We start from the raw sequence: 26,011 nt of genomic DNA, 5'->3' as shown, positions 1-26,011 counted from the left end.
AACGCAGCCCCACCAGCCGCAGAACTCGTCCCATGATTCTGCCGCCATATCTTCGTATAGTCTATGTTTTGCAATGTTATTTTCTCGTTTTCCTTGTTGTGACTTTATGGCTGGCGTGCGTCGATAGCACCTTTGTAATTGCTCAGTTCTCTGTTCTGTTCATTTATTGCATATATAAAAAACCAAGCCAATCTGCACATAGCACTACTGAATAAATACACACCAGAGATATCCCGCATGATAATGTGCCCGTTTCATTTTTCTTCATGTTTAGTATAAGCGAAGTTATTTTTAAATTTCAGATTTTGCTTTTTAAACTTTTGTTGACATTTTTTTTTTTACTTTCTTGCCCTAGGCCCCGCGTTATGTAGCGCCGGCTCTGCCAGTGGGTAAGTCAAAGTCAAAGGCAACAAGCCAGAGGCAAAATCAGAAGTGCTTTCAACAATTAACACAACATGAATGTTGGAGATTCTGATTAAATTTAATTCAATAAGACTAAATCCACTATAGTGACATAGAAACTGCTACTTGGTAAGTACATAAAAAAATTAACAACTTCAAAAGTTATAAACTCCATATGCAGTAGTATACACGGTAAAGATTTCTCAACGCTGCAAAGGATATGTGATGCAACATTATGCAGAAACCCAATAATTGTTAATTAGTTTAGCTTAGCCAACTGGGAAGTCACTCGGCAGGTGAAAAACACCAAGATTGTGCCTGTTCTTACTTTCACTATTTTTCAGCTACGTCGAGTTCTTAAGGCCCGTTCACACTCTTGCGACTGCTTGCGACCTCTTAAACCTGGGTTCCTTAAAACTTCTTAAACCAGAGAACACACTGGCGCCATCTATTAGGAGGCAGTGTAAACTCGGCGGTCCGGCATATTTTTTTTTATTTCTCGCGCAATATCCTTTCTTTTTTGGCTCGAAAAACTTTTGTCAATGTTATAAACGAGCCTTTCTATGGGTATTACGCACATTTGACCTCGGAAATCCCGCAAAACCTTCGCTTTTGTGAAATGCAGTTCTAGGGTCACCGCATAGATGGCGCCACAATGTCAGTGTGTTCCCTCATTCTAGAAACATTTAAGAAGTTGTAAGAGATCTCGCCTCTCTCAGTCGTACTCGGTCGCAAGAGTGTGAACAGGCCTTTACTTTCGCTGATTGTTTTGTTTAGACTCGCCCAATACATCCTTACTGTCGACCTCAAATTTCGCACCTGCACCAAAGATCTCTTCTTCAAGATGGCATGAACGTGTCAGCATCTCGATCAGAACGTCAGAGCTCCGTATTATGTCCCTGGCTTTCAAGTGGCTATGAAATAAGCATGTCTTGATCGCATCTGATGAACTTGGAGACACACAGATTGTGTTGCGAATGAGCTCGGCACACGCTGTGTGTGTGTGTGTGCGTGCCTGACATTGTGCGACGTCATGCGACGTCCCTAGGTCACATGACTTTATGAGGTCACACGATGCCGCGAGGACACGTGACCTACGTGTCAGTTAAGCGTGTAGCTTTTCTCATGAAACCTAGCCCCATACAGTCATGTCGCATTAATATGAACACTGTTAATATGGATACCCTGTTATATCGACAAAACTTTCGGGGACTAACCGGGTAGACGCATGTGTTTCTGTCTACTTGTTATGGACGACTCACATTCTGGACAATTTTCGGGAAAAACGGAGGTGTTTTGCCACAAAACATTCTCCCGACTCACCAGTCCTGCCGCGCAAAGGCGATTCCACGAACCAGCGCTGGCCAGTGCCGCGCTGCCGCCCTGACAGGCCCCTTTCTTTGTTTTCGTGCGCTCACCTGTGTGACCATGAACTCCATCAGGCACTCGAGGTAGGTCACGGTGGCGTTCTCCGGCTGAGATTCCCCACTCTGCGGAAGCAGCAGGGGCCCCATGTCTCCCGGCACCACGGGCCCCGAGTCCTGGTCCACCGACGTGTAGAATGTCGAGTCCTGCCAGAGATGACGAGAACGCATTCCCGAGAATGACGGAGGGATGAGCCACGAGCGAAAGGCCGTTTTAGAAGATACGTTGTCCATGGTACTTTTCCAGTGCTATCTACCAAGAAACAGTTGCCTCGGAGCTACGGTATGAACTCGCTATAACGGACCTTGACGGCGACAAACATTTTGGTCTGAGGTAAAGGAAGTGTGCAGAACGCAGATACTCATACTACAGACTTTGACACAGATTATGATTGGAGGCTGTTCTGACCGATAGAACTGACCAAATGGGAATAAATGTTAAAAAAGAACTGGTTCGTTGAAACTTCTGAACCTTGAAAGGTAGTGATCTTTTATTGAGCTGTACCGACGATCGTCATCACTGCATGCTCTAGGTCATATGAGGCTCAAGAGGCAGCGAGGGCGATGACAGAAGCTCACAAAATGGATGCCACCACTACCGAACCAAAGCCACGTAATGTTCGGAATAATGACCGCCGTCAAAGAGTCTGCTATAATGGAATGGTAAACTACTTACAAACTCCCTAACATAGCCCACTATGTCCGAAGGTATGTCGTACCAAAATCTGTAATAAGTGAAGTTGGCCCAATGGCATAGATAAAAAGACCAACCAAACTTCACACAGTGGTATGTTATAATTGAACGTCTGCTGTAACCAAATTTGTTGAAACAAGGCGGTACTTTTTGAGGCGGTGTTTAAATGCTGCAAAGTTGATAGGACTATAGACAGCAATCTATGCAACGTCGCCTAGCGGGGCAAGAGTACACAGCCAGAAAAATTTAAGAGACAATAAGCTTCCAACTTCTGCATTCATTCTGCAGCACCTGCATTGGCTCTTGGTCACCTCTGCTTGTTGCTACGTGTCATAACAAGCTTCACACATGCCGGTGCGGAAGCAATGAAGTGAGACGTCCATTTCCTCCCTTTCTTTCCAGACTCCGACAAACCATGATTTCATTTCAGCAAAATAAATAGTAAATTTATTTTGCTGTACTGTGTACGCCGTGGGTTCATCAAGAAGCGCCTCTCTACCCCAGTCGATAGCTGGGGAATCCCTCCCACTCTTGGCACCTAATGAAAATTAGACCAGCTATAGGCGTTTCCAAGCAACTGCACTTTGAGAGCTAGTGTGGCCACCATGGATGGCAAACGCGTTGCTTGGGTGCCAGTCTGGAAACTATGGGTACGCCTCAGCAATGCTTAAATGCTCGAACATCAGATGATCTACCCGTACCAACAGCAAGATGGCGGCAGCCAGAGGCTGTACTTGCAAACATCTATAGTAACTCGCAGAATAAGAATGGCAGAGAGAAGCTCCAGTTGTCCCGCCTCCAGCGCAAAAAAACGAAGAAACCTGAAGGTCTAACGCGGGAGTCGGCAAAAGTTTGCTCCAGCGGGACAAATCGCCACAAAACGGAGACGGAGCGGGCCGGACGGTAGATTGGGGGGTGGGTGAAAGTACTGTTATATCCCATAAGGGCATGCTCCCCCCAGAGATATCGCCCATCCCGTTTTTCTGACTAAATATCTATAATATAAAAATTCTGAAACATCACCCACCCCCTATTCCCTTCGGACATCACACAATCTGACTGGAATCACGTCAACCGCACAATCTGCGGTACCGGTATGTATGAAAGGAGAGTTTGTAGCAGATTCATGCGTTTTTTCGTATGCGATTTGCACACACAATATTGGTTGCCATGACACGCAGTTGATCTTGCTTGTTTATTGCATCGTGAAAAGCGAGTCTGCAGCGTCTGCGACCTGCGGTATTCGTTCCCGCGCCATGCCATCTTGTAGCAGGTTCTTGCATTTTTTGTCCACGACACAAGCATGCGATATCGGTTCCCGTGACATACGAGTTGTTCCCGCATGTTTATTTCACCGTGAAACGCAAATCTGCTGCGTCTACGATCTACGGTATCAGTTCCCATAAAATGAGAGTTTGCAGCGGGCTTCCGCATGACCTTCACACCGTGTAGATTGAATCTGCTGCGTCCGTAATCCGCAATATCTTTTACCGTGACAAAGGAGTTTGTAGCGAAGTTCCGCACAATCATGGCGCCGTGAAATGCAAACTTGCCACGTCCAAGATCAGTGGTGTCAGTTCCCGTTTCATGTGGCTTGTAGTGGATGGCCCGGTGTTTTATCACTCTTTTTTTATAAAGTTTTGCCATCGCATCCCTAAAGATAGTCCCCCCAAACCTCCTTGTTTTTCACCATCTATCTTTCCATTTTGGGCGGTCGTCCTTAGCAAGATTTTACGGTAGTTAACAAAAATAACAGTTGTGACGCACAGTGAACCGTTACGCCGAGTGCTGCACTATGTATTTGGTGAGTTTCTTGAAGTTCAGGTTCCGACTTTGTGATTCTTGCAGGGCCACACGTACAGTTTTACTTGATTCGAAAGTCTAAAGAACCGGACAAACCAAACCCCTTGGGACTGCCCAATGGCGGCTCGATATCGTGTGGACTACGAGATTTTTCCTAAAATCTGGCCAGTCACTCAGACAGATTCCCCATCCCATAGCATAAGTCTTTGTGTATAGCAAAACCTGTTGAAATTCACAACGGTCCATATTGAGTTTCCAGACGAAATTTATGAAAGATCGACAATCTTTATTATTAATTCCCGGTCTATCACTTTAATGCACACCAATTGATAACGGATAATACAGTGAATGTCCGTAGAAAACTATCCCCGAGGCTTCCCGCTTCAAAGCACTACGTCGATTGCTCAAGGTTCGCAAGTGATCCCATTTCCTGTGCCACTAGTCCTAGAGAGAATGTGTGTGAATATATGCTTGTTTGTGCGAGTGTGTTGGAGGAGGGGCAAGGGGGGGGGGGGGTCTTTTTTGGAAGCCCCTGGGAACCACATAATATTGACTTGCGGGCTGCCCGTTGCCAACCCCTAATTTAATGCAACTTGTGAAAAAAAAATGCCGCTGTGCACATTGATAGTGGCGCAAGAGCAGGATCAAGAGCTAGTCTAAGACCGAGGCAATACGACACACTACAGCCGTTTTTTACACCCCCTTCATGTTTACGAGTGTTCTAAAGAGGAACACACAACTGACGAGAACGAGTCGGAACTTTCTGAAGGAGGAACAAAAAAAAACACTACTAAATTAACAAGATTCTAACCCGGGTATTCAATGCGAGAGCCGCGTGTACCGCCAACTCAGTCACGTACGTGGCAATGTAGAAGAAATGGCAAAGACGAGAGGTTCCAGCCGTTTAACAGATGTCAAACTCCGAGCAGGTGGCACCTGCTCGGAGTTTGACATCTGTTAAACGGCTGGAACCTGAACAGTGCACCCACCTGGAAAGATTCGGGGGTCCGCCCCGAACCCTGGGATGCCGCTGGAGAGCCCTGCAGCAGCCCCGGCACCAGGCTGAGGAACATGGCGTGGACGTCCGAGGGCGCTCCTTCCCCCAGGATCTGGTACCAGAGCAGGAACAGCCGGATCCCTTCCCGACGCAGCTGCGTGGTGACAATGATGACGGTGACAAAGGGCTTACTCGCCCATGACCTTTTATCAGTCGCGCGACAGCGTGAACGTCCTTTCATTAATCTCTGTGCACTCGGTGTGTTTTGGAAGCTATGCTGTTGCTAGCTTTAGACTCTGTTTGCGTGTGCACCTCCCAGCAGACGCTTTGTGGCCACGATGATGATGGCCATAGCAGACAAGCTTTAGCATGCACAAGGACACGGCGGTATGAAGGGATTGGGCGTGTGAAGGGCTCTGTTGCCAAGCTTTTCGATGGGTGGAACGTGAGCAAAAAAAGTAAAAAATAAAGACTTAATGCAGATGGCCGATTTTCTCCAGTGGCTAATATTTGATTGAGCCTTACATGAAAAGCATGTTTTCAACTCAAAATTGAAACAATTTTTTTTAGGGCTACAGGGGTTAAGGTATCGAAGTGCTGCAGATCATTCACATTATTTCCTTGCTCCAGTACAAAATTGGTGCATTGGCCAATGTCATAATGACCGAGGAGCCCACTCTCTAACCTGATACTGTATAGAACCGATTATGCTACAAGGGCCCTGCCTACAGTAAGCTTAATCTCGCACGCTGCTCAACAACAGCATACCTCGGCAAACCTCACTCACGAGGGCCCTCACTCACCCTCATCTTCACAGGTGAGGCGAGGGTAAATGAGTTTCCGAACCAGAAAAATTCATGAGTGTGAGTGTGAGTGAGGGCCGTGAGGGCTGTGAGTGCGTGAAGGCCATGAGGGCGGTGAGTGCGTGAGGGACGTGAGGAGTGTGAGGGACATAAGTGTGTGAGGGGCGTGAGGGCGGTGAGTGGCGTGAGGGCCATGAGTGTGTGAGGGGTATGGGGGCCGAGAGGGCGGTGAGTGCGTGAGGGGTGTGACGGCCATGAGCGCGTGAGGGGCATGAGGGCGGTGGATGTGTGAGTGGCATGAGTGCGTGAGGAGTGTGAGGGCAGTGAGTATGTGAGGGGTGTGAGGGCCATGAGTGCATGAGGCCCCCTTCAGATGGAGCAACTTCCTCAGCAATTTTGGTGTTGCTGGTGGGTTGTTCCCTAGCTTTCCCTAGATCAACACGAATTGCTGAGATCGGGTCCGACTCAAAACAAGCGAGCAACTCTGAGCAATTCGAAGACGTTTGAAGCGGCTGCATCCAATCAGGGACGCAATATTTTCACGTGATACCTCATGCCGGTGATGATGAGAACAAGACTTGGTTCTGGTTTGAAATTGATCGTTTTTGAAAATCAACTGTTTCAGAAAGATGTATTAGTATTCTCAACGAGATTTAAATGCATAAAAACACGTTTATGGCGCGTAATTGTGTGTCTAAATAGTCCAACAAAAATAATATTTCATGATGATGATGGCAACTTGCAGCAATTGGTTGCTGCATGTAAACGCGGGCAGCCCGTGTTGCTGGTGTTGCGACGTCAAGTTTCTGGGCAAAATTGCCCTATCTGAAGCGGGCCCGAGTGGCTTGAGAGCCATGAGTGCGTGAGGGGCGTGAGGGGTATGAGTGCGTGAGGGCCGCGAGTGTGAGAGGGGCGTGAGGGCCATAAGTGCGTGAGGGCTATGAGTGCGTGAGGGTGGTAAGGGACGTGAGGGCCATGAGTGAGTGAGAGGCGTGAGGGCGGTGAGTGGCATGAGGGCCATGAGTGCGTGAGGGGTATGAGTGCATAAGAGCCGTGAGGGCTATGAGTGCGTGGGGGCAGTGAGTGCGTGAGGGGCGTGAGGGCCGTGAGGTTCAGTGAGGGTGAGTGAAGGGCTGAAGGTGAGTGTAATTGTAAAGATGAGGGTGAGTGAGGGCAACCTACAATGCTGACCTCTGCACAATGGTAGAAGTTATTGGGACTAAAATTATAATTAGTTTAATTTCAGCAATAAAGCAGTCTCCTCCACATGACTTGAGTTACTAACATAAAATTTCTCTCAGACATTTATGTGAGCTGCATCCTTATCAGCCAACCTAAACTGCTTTTTGGGATTACAGAGTCACAGTACACAGTTAAATCTTTCTCTGCTCATCTTTCGAGCTTTGCCTGCATAAGCTAGTGGCTTCCATATGTGATTTGTAGCTTTATTATTAAGGCCCGTTCACACTCTTGCAACCGAGTGCGACCGAGAGAGACCAAACCGGTTTTTAAGCCTCTTGCGATCTCTTAGGACCAGCTCCGCTCAGTGCATCCGGTCCCAAGAAGTCTTTCTCGGTCGTACTCGGCTGCAAGAGTGTGAACGCGCCTTTACATGTGCCTCATTAATGAATCTGGACTAGTTCAGTGCTAAGGAACCAGAAATAGACTACTTCCATAAAGCCCTGCATGCAACACGGCGCGCGTTGCACTCTGGGAACTAGTTGGCCAGGGAGGAGGGTGGCATGGTTTCGGTTTCGATCGACACGTCGACAAGAGATCGTTTTCTGGTCCCGAGAGCGTCATTTGAGGTCTCTAAACTAACCTAAATTGCCAGACCTCGAAGCTTTAGTACAAGCCTGAGACGTATAGCTCGTCTTAACATATGCTTGTTGTATTCTTGTACGTGAGCCTTCCTGTTAGCGTTTCAATCGAGGTATGTGGGCGAGCCAGTGCTGGGAATCTCGACGCTGCGAAGCTCGGGGATCTTGCTTGTGTACGAATCAACAAGCTGTAGCAACCAATTAGTACGCATACATCGAGCTCGCGCCTTTACATTAGTGTTGTTGATCAGGAAGTTTGTTTGTTTTGTGCGTCCATAGACGAAATATTACCTTTTGCAATTACTGTTTTTCTTAATATGCCTGAGTATGCGAGGTAAACCTCGGAGGCGCCATTGAAAAGCTCTTCTTATCTCTTATCTGTACTGACCCGCAGCACTGCACGAAGTGAACTCCCCACCCGCTTGCTTTCCACTAATATTCAACATCGCGTATGCGCACAGAGTTCCTGCAATCATATAGGCACGTTCGCACATACAGACCGTTTTAAGAAAGCAAAAGTCGAGCACTTGTGTGAAGAATGTCGCACCGTTCGCCGGAAGTGCGCCGGACGGGCATGAACCCCTATGCGCACCGCATAGGGGTTCACGCCCGTCCGGCGCACGGTGCGACATTCTTCACACAAGTGCTCGAACGAATTCAAAGCGCATTTGACGGTTGCTAATGGCCATAATATTTGTTATGTGTTTGTTTTCTTCCTGCCTGAGTATGCCGAGATAATTTCAGACACACCGTTCAGGCACAGATCTTGGGCGTCAGTAAAAGCTCGTGCAAAAAGGCTTAGCGACGAGTAGGGGACGCTTTTAGGGCCTCCGTCGTAGCTAGCCGATCTCAGCGTTTGCGAAAAGTTAATCCTCTATCAGCATAAAATTCGAGTGGGAGATATATGATGACAGGAGGAAGACATCATAGTAACTTTAGTGCAGTAGTGAGGTCGAATTTATTGCATTTCCCTAAAAGTTCATGCGTAAACGCTGGGCTTAACTTTGATACCCTGTGAGGATGCGGCTTGCTTTTCGCCCAATGAAGTAACAAGAAGCGGACGTTTGGCAAACGAAATACGTGTAAGGCTCCATATGAACAAATTTCAGTTCTAGTTCACTGGTACGAGACGGGATTATTGAAATTGAGCTCAAACATGCACTCGAGGGGTGAGGTGACTAAGCCACGACTTACTACGTTCGCATACGCACGCACAATATCCGGTGTTTCGGGAACCAAGGAAAGTGCCCCGGTCTTCGTTTCGTATCGCTCGAGAGTAAGTGTATTGTACGTTCGTGAAAAGTCAGATAACCGAAAACGCAAGCAGCGCGTTCGGTCGCGGCGTGATAGCATGAGATGAAGCTGCTCAGTCGAAACCGAAACTGAGTGGCCAACTAGTTCCCAGAGTGCATTGCGTGGTATTTCGCCGCGATGGGGCGCGTCGGTTTTGGAAGTAGTCCATTGGTAATATGTTGTTTGCATCCTGTAGCAATTTTTTGTACGAAAAACTTATTGACAAGAAAAGTAACAAAACAAGAAGGTTGATGCAACAGAGTTTAGTGCTTCCCACCTTGGCAGAATTTGCGGGATGGAGGAACTTGCAGAGGATGATGCGAACGCTGTGCCACTGCCATCGCCGAGCCAGCAGCTCTGGCAGCAGCACAAGAATCCGCTGCGGAAGAGCGGGGAAAAAAAATAATGAGCACGATTACGGAATTCGCTTCGAGACGACGACAAGATGCCACGACCACTCACCTCGAAAATGTACTTGACATTATCTAGCTCTTCTTTCTGAGCCTTGTGCACTGAGGGAAGGAAAAAATGACAAATGAAAAGGCAGAAAGAACAGATGTTCGGGAGTAAGGTCTATAGGCAGAGATTTGCCTTTGACAAATAGTGGAAAAATAAGGACCATTTTGCATACTTTTTTTTTCTCGCCGCATAAATTTTATGGTTCTAGGAAACAAATTCTCAGGAAAGCGAGCGCAGTAAGTTTATAAGGAACAGCTTCGTAAGTGCATAAAAACAAAGGACCTGTTACAGTTCATTCAGTCTAAAATAAATAGCAGAATTTTCCTACGGAAATATCAGTTCTTTTTAGGAAAGTTTTTCACTGTACTATGTCAAATTTTAACACTGTTTCGCTATTTCAGTAGAGGATGCCTGTCAATAAAAAAAAGTTCCCATAATACCTGGTTTTAACAAACAGCTGCAAAAAGTCTTGCCAATCACTCAAGAGCTTAAATATGACAAACAAAATGGCCCCAAACCCAAGCTAAACCAAACTTTACAATAGACTCGTTCGATTTACTTGCATCTCTTGCACCGGTGCAGAAAAGTGTATGGCAGTGTCCCTCCAGTGTGTGTATTGCGATACGACCGGAAGTGCACTGCCCTACACTTTTCTGCACTGGTGCAGGAAGGGCAGGTAAATCAAATGAGCCTAATGCTCAAGTTAAAGCTACCAAGGAGAACACAAAGCAATTCAGCATGAAGGCTGCAGTTTTTCTATGCTAGTCATGCCTAAACATGGCTTCCGCACATAAAGTTACTGTGCTCTCCTCCCACAGTGTCTAGAGGAACAAAACAAATACCTACCCCTCTGCTTGAGGGATCCCTCCACGCAGGTGAAGACGTCATGGAATGCACAATAAATATGGCTATAGTTGAGCTCGAAGAAAAGCTTGGCTTCTGCTGTGTCCACATTGTCTGAAAAGCGAGTCGAGACAAGAGAAGTCACTAAAAAATAGCCTAGTAACTTGAGACCGAGTTGCAAAGATTTTTTTTTATCTTGTTGGCTTCTTCTGCGTGTTTTGAAAACATTGGGGCATGCACAAATGCCTCGTGAAAGACCCCTTCTATACACCAACTCATGTTTACAAACAAACCGGAGCGCCCCTAGCGGACGCCACCGGCGCCGCGCATGCGCGGTGGATGGTGGGCAAGAAGTCCGCCGTCGCCCATAAACAAACCATTGAATTGCGTTGTTGTCGGCGTCGGTGGGAGTCCCCGTGCTCTTTTTCGCGTTGGAATTGTTGATGCTACGTCCTCCTAACAATGTCTGACTACTTGAGCGGCTTCAGCAAAACTAACGAGGCAAAACTTTGCGTGAATGATGTGACGTGCGCCGATTCATTTCACGTGGACGCCGCAGAATGGGCGCTAAAGCCTGACTCCCACGATGAGATTCTGCTCGCTGTTCTCAGACGCGACGTTGCTCGGACTGCAAAAGCGTGGACCGTAGCTGAGATGGTGGACGACGATACTGAAAACCGCAAGTAGAATCGGGCATTACAAGTCGGTGATGGCCACTGGTAACAATAATGATAAACATCTTCTTGTATCTGTTTACACTTAGCCTACTTACCCCAACCATCCTTCAAAAGTGTTTTGAGGCCTGCACTTAGTTCTTATCGCAATTACCGGGTCAACATTTTGGTTTCCGGGCCGTTGTCGTTTGAACGAGCTGACGACAAAAAGCAGCCAAGTTTGAAAGAGCAGACGACAGTTCGAACGCATGCGTAATGGGGTACGGGCAAGAAGCACCGCCGTCCCGCGTCAACAAACCACTCGAATGTCACGTTGTCGGCGTCTGTGTGAGTCTGCCTACTCTTTTTCGCGTTGGAATTGTCGATTCTACGTCCTCATCGCAATGTCTTACCACTTTAATCGCTTAAGCGAAATTATCAAGGCTCGTTACGCCGCTAAACTTTCCCTAAATAATTTGACGTGCGGCGATTCATTCGCATGAACGCCGCAGAATGGACGCCAAAACCATGATGAGATTCTTCCAACTATTTTCGGTAGCGACGTCGCTCATGTTGCAAAAGTGTAGAAGGTAGCGGCGATGATCGACGTCGATACTAAAAATCGGAAGCGGGAACAGACCAAGCGTAACAGGTCGGTGATGACCACCGGTACCAATGATCAACAGCTTGTATCTACTTTTACACCGAGCCTACTTAAGTCTTTTGAGGTCTGCAATTACTTCTTATTGCATTCACCAGGTCCAAGTTTGGTCTACGGGCCGCTTTTGTTTGAACGAGCAGACGACAAAAAGCAGACGTTTGAAAGAGCAGACGAAAGTTCGAACGATCAGGCGGCCGTGTGAATTTGAAGACGCACTGAACCCGTGGGTGGTTCGGACAACTTGGCGGTTTTCTCTCGTTTATGTTGGAACAAAGCAAATACATCTGGCGACCACAAAGTGTTGCCCGCGCACGCAATCGTAGCTCGACAGCGTCTGGTTTGCTTTTTTCGCGGCTACTATCCACGTTCTCGGACGAACGGAGGGGGCAAAAACACGTGAAAACTGATCCTCAAACCTTTCCAGACTCTCTTGGTACAACCCCCGTCGCACCATTTTGACGAGAAAGCAGGTTTTTTGTCTCGTTTCTTCCAAGGGAACACAGGAATGCATGTCTGGCACGGCGACTTCTGCCCACCGCCACAGACCGGAAGTGCGTCCGGCGCGCCACCACCGCGGCGTGACGTAGGAGAGTTGAGTTGGTGTATACCACACCAATACAATTTTGTGTCGGCAATGCTGCAGTATTAGTACATCTTTCTTTCGGCACAATTTTATTATTGATTTGCCCTTTCTTTGGTGTACCAACACTGTAAACTCACAAAACAATTAAGATGAAAACAATTATTTTTGCCTCCACCCTCCCCAGATCCAATTACCTTATTTTCTGCTGTATAAGTCCCATTTTCTTGTTTTCAAAATTTATGTCGATGCATTTTATACAATTGCACCGACTTGCGTGCATTTTTTCCCCCTATAGGTTTGAACCTTAACTGTAGAAATTTTCCGCTGCGGTTATATTTCTCATTTGATTCAATGACGAGAATATTAAAATTTGCTCTCGCTTGTGTGTTTGGTGTTTGCAGAATACAGACAAGCGAGAGCAAATTTTAATTGTCTGTATACTGCAACCACAATACACACATGCAGGCTTTTCAATGCTGTCTCACCGACCGTACAAAATATATGGGTGCAACTTATAGACCGAAAAATAGGGTAATGCAAACATGCAGCGAAGAGATGCAAACATGTACCTGGGGAAGCAATCTATAACCAGCTATTCAGATTGCCTCATGGTCTTACATAACCGAACAAACCCTATGCTATCTATAAGTCTGTATATTGTCATCCATCTGTGTTCATTTGCTCCCCACAGCACAACCGAACAAAGATATCCATTATCAAGCTAGCAGCAAGACTTTGTTTGGCTTAGCAACATTGTTTACTCAGTAAATAAAGTGATAAAAGTAGTACATGTGGAAGAAGTGTCCATGAAGCTCTCTATGGTGCGACGTAGAGCCACTAAATGAGCTACGCCTGGAGTGTCGGCACTCCGCTCCTCGATCTGCTAGTGGGTGCCGCCATCTTGGTGCTTAGTGCAGAGCAGACGCAACTGTCGATTGTCAAAATTTTAAAAATGTGACTTTCTCGGCTTTAGGTGTGGTGTTAGGAAGCTCAGGTGATGTCATTTTGCTTTGTTGCGAACTGTTTTTACATGTCTGGAGGATGGAAAAGCATTTCCTGCTATTTCATATAAAGCTTCAGATAACTGGCAACCATGATTTTAAGCACCAAGATGACTGGAGTGTTGTAACTCGAAAGCGTAGCATATTTAGCAGCTCTAGTGCTACGTATTTCAGGCAAAGAATACACGAATTGTTCACGCCATCAATAGTGAGAAGTCACTTCCAAACGACTTTTCGTATATGGTAGGCGTGTGAGGAATCGCGCATAGTTTATTAAAGACCGCTTTTTCTGCAGTGACATTTATTTTCAAGATATACCGACATAAACCGAGCATTGCAATTCGATTATGCTGGTATGTTTTGAAGATGTACAGTGCGCTGCAATATGAAAGACCCACTGGGAGAAAGACCCACTGGGAGCGCGTGGCCTACGCAGTGGCTGGCGGGAGTGCTGCGAGTGCTCCGGGCAATTCCATTCTGCTTCAAGGGGAGGACACTCCTTTGGGCGCAGCTAAGGCGCAACGCGCTTATCAGTTTGTACTGAGCCCCTAGTGAGCGTCCTCCCCTCGAAGCAGAATTGAATTGCCCGGACCGCTCGCAGCGCCCCCGCCAGCCACCGTGTCGGCCATGCGCTCCCAGTGGGCCTTTCATATTGCAGTGCACTGTGCCTGCATCAACAAGGTTATAATGCAAGTGACCATGTCAATAATCAGGTCAAAAGGAGCAATGGTACGTCATATTTTATGAAATGCTTTCAGCAGAACTTGTAGTCAAGAGACAGTTTTAAGAGTAAAGCATTTAACAGTAAAATATTATATTTAACATTAAAGCATTTTACAGTAAATATTTCAGAACATTAGGGATTGTCGCTAAATAAACAGTTAATGTGTGAAACTAGTTGTTTACTTCAGTTCCTGTACGCAGTTGCAAAAGTTGACACCGTGACTGCATGATCTAGTGATGTCACACTAATGAATTGCTTGTGCAAGGTTAGAAGTGTCATTGGAAAAAAACCCTATGAACAAACGAGTATGTTGGATCACAGGAAAGGCAAGGCGTCCATTACAGCATTAATGCACAGTTGCTCTGCATGGCATTACATAATATCGACCGGGAACGGTAAATAGATTGCTCCATTACGCAAATCAGCCACGGGCACAATGTACCATACCCCGATGCCCCAGCATGCTATCAAAACAGCTGGGTTAAGGTAATGTCTATGTAAAGGGACTTCGAACAACTGATCGCCTGACTAGCATAAACTCGTTTTATCTATATGTTTTGCACGTAGGTAGAGCTCGAAGTTACGACGTGTCCTGCTATCACTGAAAGAAGAAAAAAAAAATCTGCAAGAAAACCTGTATTGAATTTAGAACCTCACACCTTGCCCAAGCGCCTTCAAGGTCTGACTAGAACGTCGTGTTGACCGAAGTCTTATATTTCAGACAGGAATTTCCGAGCAAGCCTTTTATTTTCTTTCTTTCTTTGCTTTACCTTTTTCTTTTTTACTTTTGTCGACACGCATTTAACGTCCTGGAAACCGATTTTCTACGGCGCACGGAGCAGGCAAATTGCGAGTTCACGACCGTGAATTATAAGCAGACAAACTATACATGCAAAAGTTGTGGACGAAAAACAACAACAAAAAAATAAAACACGACAAATCACGACCGTGGACTCTTGAAAAAAGAAATATAGAAACACAAACTCCCAACCAGAAATTTTCGGCGAATGAGTAAAGATAAAAAAACGTCCCGATTCACGCAAAAACTGGCCGATGGTCAGCATCGTCCTCAGACCGAAATCAACACATCGGCTGCCTCCCTGCAACACGACAACTCGAGTGAAACCAAACGAAGATACCGCTCACGATCGGCAATTCTAAATTTTCGACTTCGTGGTCCGCACGCAGTCAGACGCGAAAAGAGTATGTGTGCGCGTGTTAAAGAACTTGGGGACTTGGGTCGGAATCCGCCCACTACGCGAAAACGATAACAAGAAAAAAAGGCGGTCGCGACATCGAAGCTCCCCATAAAACGCGGCATCGTCCAGCTGCCGAAATGTGGCAATCTTAACTCGGGAATTCTGTCGTGACATACTGAAAAATTAAGGTCACACCACCCTGCGATCGCTTGACAGCAGTAGGCCTAAGCAACACCGCAGTTCACGCGGACAACTCGGTTCCCAAGCGTGTTTTTTTTTTTTTTTTTTTTTTTTTTTTTTTCTAAAGCAAACGCGGCCGTGATCGTAATCCAAAGTGTGTGCATAAGATCCGTTATGATAGCGTGACAAGGGCTTATGTAAAGACGGATTAAATTATGGGTTAAAGCAAAAAGTGAGGGGCCGACATACCCAGATAGACACGGAGATGTTTCAAGCGGCTCACGGAGTCCCTCTTGCCTTCGAGCACTTTTTGGGCCGACTTTTTCACGTCGACGTGTTGTTTCTGCCTAAACATCGTTCACCGCGCGCACGGTCGCACCACACACACCACTCGACGATGGGGCAAACAGTCACGCATTCTCGTCCAAACATGCGAACCACGGAAGGGAGCCAGCATGAAATAGCTTCTGGTGCGGATCCCTTCGCGAGCAAAAGCGCAGCAACCCACAAGCGCAGCTGCACAGCACAGCACAGCCCTGGCACAACCCACAGCCAGTCGGCTAGTCTTTAAAACTGGGCGATGCGTGGCGAACCGCCGGAAGTTCAGGTTCGCCGAGTTTCGACCTTGGCACGGTTCGGGAAAAGCGTTGTAATGCGCAAGAGTACTTGTCTACAGCGTTTTACCAAATAAAGAAATTTGTAGAAAAAAAAGCTGGCTATGTCGGTTTCAGTTTGGAAAAGTTCTGAATCGATCGAACCTTGAAAACAATAACGAAACTGGATTCGAAAAGTGTCGTTCCTCTGCTCGTTGCACAACGAACGCAACGAACCCGACCCCACGTGACTCTACTTCCTTTATGCACGAGATATGCCAAGGTCTTTCCGACGCTTCCGGCAATCTGGCAGTCCCTGTACTTCTGTCTAGTTTGGAGTGTACGTTGCGCCATCTCGTATGCGTGTAAAAACTTTTTTTTTTTTAAGAGTACGCATAGTTGATTATGTAATACATTTTGAAGTTAGCATACTCTGAAGAGACTACAAACTTCGCATGCCTCCTACCTACGCTCAAAGCAAGCGAAGGTCCTGAATAGATTAGTAATCCCACAACCCTAAAATGCATATTAATTTATAATCACGTATGACTCGCTTAACTCGGGTAGTGATCGAACCAGAATAATTGAATTACAGTAATTTAATTAGATTTCTTTAAATATCTATTTGGAATGTATTTTTCTTCTGACAAATTGTTGTTGTAATTTTATTAGTTCAATGGGAACCCTTCATGACCTTTGCTTATTTAAGTTGTGGGTCGCTCTGTAGCCTCTGTAGCAAGGCATTGGAGAGTGTCAGCAACCGAACGCAGCTGTTTTGGTGTGACGTTCCGCCGCACGATAGGAGGGGGTAATCCTCATCGTCGATGCAAGAAATGTACAACCGCGTTTCAGTGCGAAAGTATATGTTATCACATTACTAAAGTCGGGTAACTCTAAAAAAAATTAAAAAAAAAACACGTAATTTCAAGGTTTGCATTACTTTGTAAAGGTAATGCATAATGGTAATGCATTTCGTTTGCAAGTGAAAAATTTGAATTGCAATAAATTGAATTCTGTGTGCAGCAATTTTATTTGTTGTTGATATGCTAACCGAGTACATGTAGGTGTAATTAAATTACTTTTTCGTGACAACTTACCTCAGTATAGTTTCCGGTAGAAAAAAAAAAATAAATTGATTAGGACCCCTTCGTTCTTTCTTTTCTCTTTTCTTCTATTCGATCACTTTTTGTTTCTCGCGGCTTGATTGACAAGAAAGTTTGCGGTGCCGAACGGACCGTAAAAATCATATTCATCAACTCATTAACAAAGAAAAACAGATATTTTTCAAAGAACTGTACGATAAGGGCGAATTAAGCATAAATCATCTCGAATTAAAAAAACAAATACATGATTTTTTTTTTTTAATACATTGAGTTTTATGAAGCCAGAAACCGAAAATGGGTGAAAATGGGCCCCATTTTCTTGCTGACATTTTCAGAAAATCGTTTATAACTTTTGAATAAAATATCGGTTCGTGTTGAAACTTTGGCATCTGGTTCGAACCTAGCGCTACCTTTGAACGGAAAATGAAAGTTCGGCAATAAATATAATTTATTTTTGCGGTAAAAAAAAAAATAAAAAAAATACACTTTTTACTTTTATTTTGCATTAAGATGGGTTAACATTTGAAATTTTAGCGTGCCCATTGGCCCAGTATACCGTAACGTAGTACAAAAAAAACAACAAAAAAAAACGCCAGCTTTCTATTCCAAGTTAAAAAAATTTTAGGAGTTTATTTTTTGCGTTATAAACTTTCTTTTAAGAAGTGAAGCTCACGAGAGAAGGCAAGAAAAAAAAGGAGAAAATTGAGCGGAAAGAGACAGATGGGAGAAGATGAGGGCAGGATCCATAGATGGCCTCAAGTAGAACCACAAGCCACGTAAACACGCGATGGACAGGAATCGGGAGTTCTTGAGAAAAGGAGAACCGTGTTCTCCGGCCCAGGTAAATAAACTAAGCGGCACAGGAAGTTCAGACTCCGTAAGATTGTGACGCTAGCGGTTGGAATATAACACGATTGAGAACATGACGTTATCTGTATTAAAAGATACATGAGGAAGAAGAACAAAATTTTTCTACGAGCCGATGTCCACCTAAGCCTAATATCTTCAGAACAAGAACTGACATCATGGAAGCTTGTGGGATTTATATCAGTGAAAAACACATATCAGCAAGAAAGAGGATGTTGTTTTCTTTTTTGCAGACAAGTTTTTTTTCGCTGAAATAGATGCTAGAGGGGCCCACAACGTCATTTCTTTTGTTTCGATGATATTAGGCTCAGGTGGACGTCAGCTCATGGGGATCGAAATTTCGTTTTTCTCAATTATGTTTTGATCCAGGTAACGTCATGTTCTCAAACTTTCGCGTTCTATATCACAACCGCTAGCGTCCCATTCTCGCCTACACCTACACCAGTTATTTACCTACACCAGTTATTTTGCATTTCCGTTTTTTAATGTTAAAGCATGACACTGTCCCATGGAGCGAGCTGACGTCATCAGTTTGAAGCACGAAAACGGCACCTAGTTTCCGCGATCGCTTTCGGTTCCATTGGCTGGCGCGCGTCGACGGGGCTCCCAACGGCGCGCTGATGACATGGCGCTGCGTGTCCATCAGCGCGCCGTTAACACGGAGCGTCCAAGGTCACCAGGGGAGAACGCGCGCTGACCGGTGACGAAAAGTACTAGGCAGACGACAAAGGGAGCGGACGAGCGGCTTGCATGCTTTCGCATTCACAACTCATAAGAACTGCTTATGTGTACCTCAAGCTTTTTTTGTTCAAAAATGCTCTCGATCTCACCGCATTTTAAGAATAAAAGCTGACCCAGCTGTATGTGACCGCGTCAATTAAGCGGTTAAAGTATTCGCAAATAAGAACATTGTAGCGACCACTAGTTTTGGTTTGAGGTCGGTACTCTTGCTACAACATAGATGGCGACAGCATCAGTTTGCACTCGGCAAGTTCGTTTGGGTCCGGTTCTCCGTGCGGCGCTCCGTGGGTACAATACATCTTGGGAAAGAACTCGCGCGGTGCCAGTGCGTGTGAAACGAACCTGATATATCCTCGCAATCAGCTGGTACCTTAAATTGACTAAGCTCTACGACACTAGAGCGACTCTTTAGTGTTCGCTCGATGAGTCTCATTTCAGAACCATCGCTCTTGCAGACGGTGTCCGTGCGGTGCAGCAAGATGGCGGCGCCCACGAACCGCCGGAAGCTAAGCAAATGTCACGTGACACCAACGAACGAATGGCCGTCGAGGCGGCGTCGAACAATCAGAGGGAAATGTGTCAATACTCTGAGCGCCACTTTCTAGTGACTCCAGGGATAGCTTGGAGATGAAATCGATATTCTTTAGGGGGGCTTTCCGAGGGAAGACGGACTTGGTTCCAGGGGACGAATTGGTCTCCCGTTAACGAGGATGGCCGTTCACCGTGAAGGACTGCGTCATGCTCTCCGCTTCCGTCGAGTTTGGACCCTTTCAACGGCATAGCGTCGTTTAAAGGTGTGTGTTTCAACGGTTTTCGTGCGATTTTCTTTCGATCGGGTCAACAGCGATGTTCCAAAGACTACTGTTAATTCGACAAGAAGCGAATCTACGACTTCCTCGGTTTCATGTTGCAAAAACGTAAAAAACACTCAACCGTGTTTCTATTTCTTTTCGTTATTTTTAATTTATTTTGGGACAGGTACAAGTTAAGAGTTTTAAAATATAGACGTTAATGTTAAATGAACATTTAAAAAAGTAACTATAAGAAGCAGTGCATTCGTGATTTGTTTCCCATGTCTGGTGAAAGACAGCTTTCTGCAGTGTTAGTGTTCTCGCCCAAATTTAGATTTTATAGACTGTTATTATTATTATTATTATTATTATTATTATTATTATTATTATTATTATTATTAAACGTGTCTTTATAAAAAAAAATGTTTCTGTAATCGTGTAATTTCAGAGAGAATAGCGAACACGTTTGTAGCCACGCATGGAGTTTTTGTTTGAGCTTGCAAGCTGGCTTCACCGCAATATAACTCTTCTTGCGGGGAAAACCATTGTTCAGGAACGGTTGACAGGAAAACGTAATCGTTAATTGTTAATTTTTCTAATTGGTTAACGGAAGGTTAATTAATTAGGAATTAATACTTGACATGCTATGTTTATTTTAGACAACTCGATGAACAAAGCAATTCAGAAAAACCGGTGATGCGAAGCCTGCCGATCATTTTCATCAACGATATTGGGAAACGAGAATGACTGTAATAATTACGATAATGCCTGTACAGAGCTGAATACGTTTCTTACAAAATAAATATCAATTTACGACCTGAACGTTCCAGCTGCTGTTAATCGGTCAACCCAAAAATACCCGAGCGCTGTGTTAGTTTTATGAAGAAAAAAAAAATTACCCGGAATAGCGGAATTTTTTAGGACAAAAAGTACAAGCGACAGTGACGAGTCTTGTGTATGTTTTATGTAGTCTTACCAACCACTTAAATAGCAAAGCCTGTGCATCAGACTTTTTTTTACGTCATTTGCCTTGTTGTGTGTGGAGAAAATGTGTCGCGAAACCAAATCGTTAAGATGTACTTTCACGGCACAGTTGTTAACGTCTCTGCTTGCTCACATGTTCCGGAGATCAACGGCATGCAGACGCTGCTCGGAGGCTTCCTGGTTCTGGTCGTCTTCACGGGTGCCTCTGACGCGGACTTGATCTGTGAGTCGGCACTTTCAGTCAACCGATCATTAGAGGAACGAATTGCTATTCCAAATATACTCTGCCGGAAAGTTTCAGATTCGCAGACTTTCTGCACACGCACGAGATTCTGGTTGGTTGTTAGTAAAGTAAAAACTAAACCTTCGCTTTTTTTTTTATTAACTGATATATAAAACGCAATTCACTGTATGAAGTCAGTCTTGCCAGAAATCTTGCTGATAATTAAACAAACAAAAACAGTGCAAGTTTCGGTTGTGTTATTGTGTCGTTCGTAACTAAAACATTTTATCAAACAAGAATTCTTACACCCGATACATTTTTTGTTCTAATTGGATTGGTGTCTAGAAGTAGAACTTTGCGGCGTCCAAAAAAAAAGTGGTCCCTCTATTTCTGCCTGATGACGTCACTAAAGCGTCACGTTGTCGTCGGTGGCGATCCTGGCGGCGTCGCAACAGCGGTGGTGAATGTGACGGACGCCTGACGCGTTGCAAGTCGTCCTCCAGTGTGACAGTCCACGGTAGTTCCGGCACCCAGAAGTTGAAACGCCGCGACGACAGCGACACTCGCGTTCGCTCGTGTGTTTTCGCCAGCATTTCTGCGACCAACCGCCAGGATCGCGACGTCCGACAGCGTGACACTTCGGCTTTAGTGACGTCATTTGCTGCCATTTGGGACCACTTTTTTGATGGATGTCGCAGACGGGCGCCGGGCTACCATATTGTTGGATTCCTCGGTATTGGGGTTGTGACGTTGTTTTTGTTTATTTTCTTGCCGATCTTAAATTTTGAAACATTGCTGCAAAGGCTGCCTACTTGCTGTCAGCGAAGGCTTATAGGTCGATGAATCAGACGAGACATCACATCTCATCTTGTGACGGGATCCTTATAGTGTGTTGTTCCTTTTTTTTTTTTTTTTTCTTTTTTTCATTGCTTAGATTTAATGCAGCGATGTCTCGTTAATATGGACACCTGCGTTCCCTTCAAAAGCGTTCGCAATGTGAGGTGTCCATAATGACGATACAAAAATGCACGTATTTGCCAAATTTGATTCCGAAAATGTTGTCTGTGCGAAGCCAAAATTCGTCTGCTTTTTTTTTGCAGGGGCTGTGGTGACGACGTCAAAACGCGGCGGGCTCAAATTGTCTCCGATTGAAGGATAGTAGGTAAACCTCAAGGCAGCTTGCTTTGAGGTCTACCCACTATTCTCCTAGTCGGAGCCAATCAGAGCTCGGCGTCTTTCTGACGTCACCACAACCCCTGCAACAGAAGCAGACGAACTTTCGCTGCGCAGAGAGCGGGAGAAGTTTGGGTATCGCCGCCTGGTGGAATTTTTTCGCAACCCAGAGTGAGGATACTTCAATGTCCTCCGCTGGTGCAGGCACGTGCAATGCCAAGCTCCTATTCCCTATGAAAATGAAAACATAATCGCGTGGGTAGCACGTGCACTATCCGTAAAAAGGAAAACAGAAGCGCCACCTAAGCGAGCTTCTCGCCACGAATAGGTTCGTTTGTCTCTTTTCTTTGGCGATGCCCGCAGTTGAAAACTGGCCGGTCGGATTCACGTGCAACACGAGCGCCCAGTGCCGGAGCCTGTTCCCGGGGAGCCACTGTGCCTACAATGGCTGCCTCTGCATCAAGGGGCACTACTACGACTGGAAGAAGATCGCCTGCGTGCCACGTACGTGCATCTGCGCCCTTATTCTTAACCTAAAGCTACGGTGAATGGGGCGGGTCTCCGACCAGTGTATTTAGCGTCCTGTACGTTCCGCCCCGTGCATTGAAAGCAGACCCGAAGTGGCAACAAATGACGTCACAAAAGCCCGGAGTGTCATGCCGTCGGAATGGGGCGATCCTGGTGGTACGTCGTAGAAGTTACGGCAAAAAGCGCGAGCAGACGTGAGTGCCGCCGTCTTCCCGGCATCCCAACTTCTGCGTCAGTGCCGCGACCAGCGACATCATGACGTCACCAGGCGGAGATCGAGGGATCACCTTTTTGGACGCGGTAATTCACACCAGTCGGAGACGCGTTCCAGGCACCAGGCACCATACTAAAGTACTAAAGCGATGAACGAATGGACGCTGATAGATGCTAACCAGAGGCGTAATGCTAACGGCTGTACCTTTTAGAACGGGCGATAGCTCCTGCCACCTAGCCTCGTGTTATAGGATTAAAATTGTGCACTACGTAGAATTTTGAATTTGTTTTTCTAGGATCCTGGAATTGATCCACATGCTTTACAAATGTAAAAAAAAAAAAAAAAAAAAAAAAATGTTCCGCAGTTTTGTTTTAATTTTGCCTTTATGTTTTTCCACCTCTCTGCTCCGATCGGAGCCGAAAAAAGAAAAGATGGGATTATTTGTAATGCAATTAAATGCAAAGTTGGAAGCGAGCTGGACAAGAATGACGAAAATAATCCCTGGAGAAGGGGAACAAGAGGGACAGAGGACAAACACAAATCTCCAAACACAGCTAGTGACTGGTGAGTGACCGAAAAAATCCCCCTGTCCGGGTATCGAACCCGGAACCTCTCCATTACAGGCGGAGCGCATTATAGGTGGAGCGCTCCACTGGAAATGGAGAGGCCCCGGGTTCGATGCCCGGACCAGGCGGATTTTTTCGGTAGCTCACCAGTCACTAGCTGTGTTTGGAGATTTGTGTTTGTCCTCTGTCCCTCTTGTTCCCCTTCTCCAGGGATTATTTGCGTCATTATCTGATCGCGTTTTTTCGTAGGCCATATTATTAAGTAATTAATCGCCTACATAAATTTCCGTAATATGCAAAAGATTTTTCGGTGTTTTCTTTCCCTCCTTTTTTAATATATTTTTTCCCCATACATATCCTGAGCATAAAAATGGCCGCGTCCACTTCGGTGTGAAATGACCCCAGTGAACGCATTAAGAAAAAGTATCACGCTGTCTAGATTTAAGTCGTGTTCTTTGAAGGCGCTATCCCATTGTTCACATCATGCGAAAAGAAAAAAAAAGTACGGTGTTCACTGCAGATGACGTCATAACTAGAGAGTTTTAGGGAACCGTTTTTGCACATCCGATACGCTGCGATTGGCCCTCCGGTACGAACTGCGCATGCGCGAGACTTTTGCGGTAGCACATGCGCAGTTTGTACCGGAGGGCCCACCGTATCCGTATCGGGACTACAAGAACGGTTCCCTAAAAGTCTATATTACCTACGGACGCGCTTCAAGGACGTTCGAAGGCCTAATTCGAACATGTCTGCCGGCACTTCTAGTGTGACAAACGTGACAAAACCGTCATACAAAAAAAAAAAAAAAAAAAAAAAAAAAAAAAAACTTTTTAAAAAGGAAAACCAGCAAAGCAAGCAATGGCCAGCCACAAGTCGGCAAGCCAGAGTGGAAAGGCTGGAAAGGTTGCCACCGTCGTTCATAGATGGCGGTAGCTGTCCAGAGTGTTGTGTCGACATTTGTCTGCTGGCGGACACGATACTGGGGAAACTAGTCCTTAACAGCTCTGCTGTAAAAACGTTTTTTACACAGTGTTGCGCGTTTATTGAAAGTGCCCTTTCTCTCTCCCGCGCGTGAGCGCAGGCCTGCTGCTGGGGGAGGCGTGTTCCAACGACATCGAATGCAGCTCGCTGCTCATGTGCAACGGCAACAAATGCGTCTGCATGCCCGGCTACAAGCAGGTCAAGGACTGGTGCGAACCGCTTCAAAAACGGGATGGTGGGTACAATAGTCTTCTTTTTTTTTTCTTATGTGGGATTGTTTTACTGTTGCATCACGTCATCGTTAGATCCGGCGCCGCAGGCCTTCATATATGGTATGGACCACTTGTCTTTTTGCGCAGCGCCGCAGCTCTCCTGAAACAAAATAAGTGATAATAATAATAATAATAATATTATTATCATTGTGATTATTATTATCACGTCACGGATATAACGCGATCTATCAGCAGCACCATCGATCTTAAAGGGATAATTCAACAAAATTTGAAATATACTCGTCGTGTTTAGAAATAGGCTGAATACGATCCACAACACCCGTAAATAACAATCGCACGTTTGTATTTTGAGCCTGTTGGCTGTATTTTTCCTTATAAACGGCCCACTGTGGCAAGCGCTCGGAAGGCAGCCAGTGGAGAGCACGTGACATCCGCTGCAATCGTGACGTAGATTGTCTCGGGACGAGCAAAGCTGCAACGAGGCTGACGTCCAGAGGATGGCCTAGCCGTTCCAGCCACTCAAGCGGCCGAAACACGCCAGCGATGGGGCCACCGCAACTAACCGGAAAGCTGCTTTTGTAGAGAGACAATAGCGACGTCTGGAACACACAAAAAAGAGTGTCGGGGAGAAGGGAGTTCCTCCTTCAGCTCTTCTTTCGTGGTGGCCGGAGGCGAGACAGTTATCCTCACTACCTGTCAAAGTTTCTAGACGGGCATTACAAACGAGGCGTTAGCGACATCCACCAGGTGCTCTTTGCTAATCGTTGAATTCGATACAAAAATCCCTTTCCGTGTTTTTTTTGTTTTTTTCAGCAAGAGATTGGTGTGTATTTTTACGCGAAAAAATAAATTTTAGAGCAATATTGACAGCGCGGGATTTAGTTTAAATTCTGCGCGCAAAGTTCATGACGTCACGGAATGGTCATACACTCTCTCCACCTCAACGTGCGTCCAAGCCGACCCACCTCTCCTCCGCGCGCCCGAAATGCCGAGAGAGAAAACAAGTGGAAAGGAGGGGACTACCAACAAAATCGCATCTCGCGCCGCCAATATTGCACTATATTTTTTCACGTAAAATTAATTTTTTGACACGCGTGTCCCAACTAGATTGTATTAAAAAAAAAACATTCATTTTTCTTTTTAGGGGCCCTTCAAGGCTTCCATTATAAACAAAAAGTGATGTTCAAAACGAAAAAGAAAAGTTCATATTTAATGTGCGAAGGAACGAAAGCGATAGCTGTGGCACAGTCGCGTAATGCGTGTGGAATGGTGCCGTCAAATACCTGAGGACGGAGGTGCGACTGGTCAATACCCATAGCCGTCGCAGTTGGCGTCTTTGATGCCACTGACGGTAGCCACCATCCAACATTACGCGTAGCAACTGGATACTGCCGCGAGTAATATTTGAAAACAAGTCTTTAAGTCAGACGACACGGAAGACACTCCTTTCGTCTCGTCGTTACTGGCAGGATGCC

The 26,011-nt window shown here is 45.7% G+C and overlaps 2 protein-coding genes across 2 annotated transcripts in view; one reads left to right on the top strand and one right to left on the bottom strand.

Annotated features, from left to right (window-relative positions):
* Window positions 1-16,089, bottom strand: part of LOC8044009 (ral GTPase-activating protein subunit alpha-1) — an 85,758-nt gene extending 69,669 nt beyond the window's left edge. The window contains exons 1-6 of the mRNA XM_029993773.4: window positions 15,789-16,089; window positions 10,542-10,652; window positions 9,699-9,748; window positions 9,514-9,615; window positions 5,313-5,474; window positions 1,821-1,973 (exon numbers count right to left, since the gene is read on the bottom strand). Of these exons, the coding sequence (XP_029849633.3) occupies window positions 1,821-1,973; window positions 5,313-5,474; window positions 9,514-9,615; window positions 9,699-9,748; window positions 10,542-10,652; window positions 15,789-15,894 (684 nt within the window). The 5' untranslated portion in view covers window positions 15,895-16,089. The remainder of the gene's footprint in view (window positions 1-1,820; window positions 1,974-5,312; window positions 5,475-9,513; window positions 9,616-9,698; window positions 9,749-10,541; window positions 10,653-15,788) is intronic.
* A 4,490-nt stretch (window positions 16,090-20,579) lies between these two features.
* The window catches only part of LOC8044010, a gene marked incomplete in the record, with an annotated part of 6,075 nt that continues 643 nt past the window's right edge, over window positions 20,580-26,011 (top strand). Inside the window, 3 exon segments of the mRNA XM_042288467.1 lie at window positions 20,580-20,841; window positions 22,378-22,518; window positions 24,404-24,536. Coding sequence (XP_042144401.1) covers window positions 20,709-20,841; window positions 22,378-22,518; window positions 24,404-24,536 — 407 coding nt within the window.

The sequence above is a fragment of the Ixodes scapularis genome, unplaced genomic scaffold, assembly GCF_016920785.2.
Source record: "Ixodes scapularis isolate PalLabHiFi unplaced genomic scaffold, ASM1692078v2 PGA_scaffold10__122_contigs__length_95168666, whole genome shotgun sequence".
Taxonomy (NCBI): Eukaryota; Metazoa; Arthropoda; class Arachnida; order Ixodida; family Ixodidae; genus Ixodes; species Ixodes scapularis.
The sequence above is the reverse complement of the archived record's forward strand: the minus strand, read 5'-3'. Positions and strand labels throughout refer to the sequence as shown.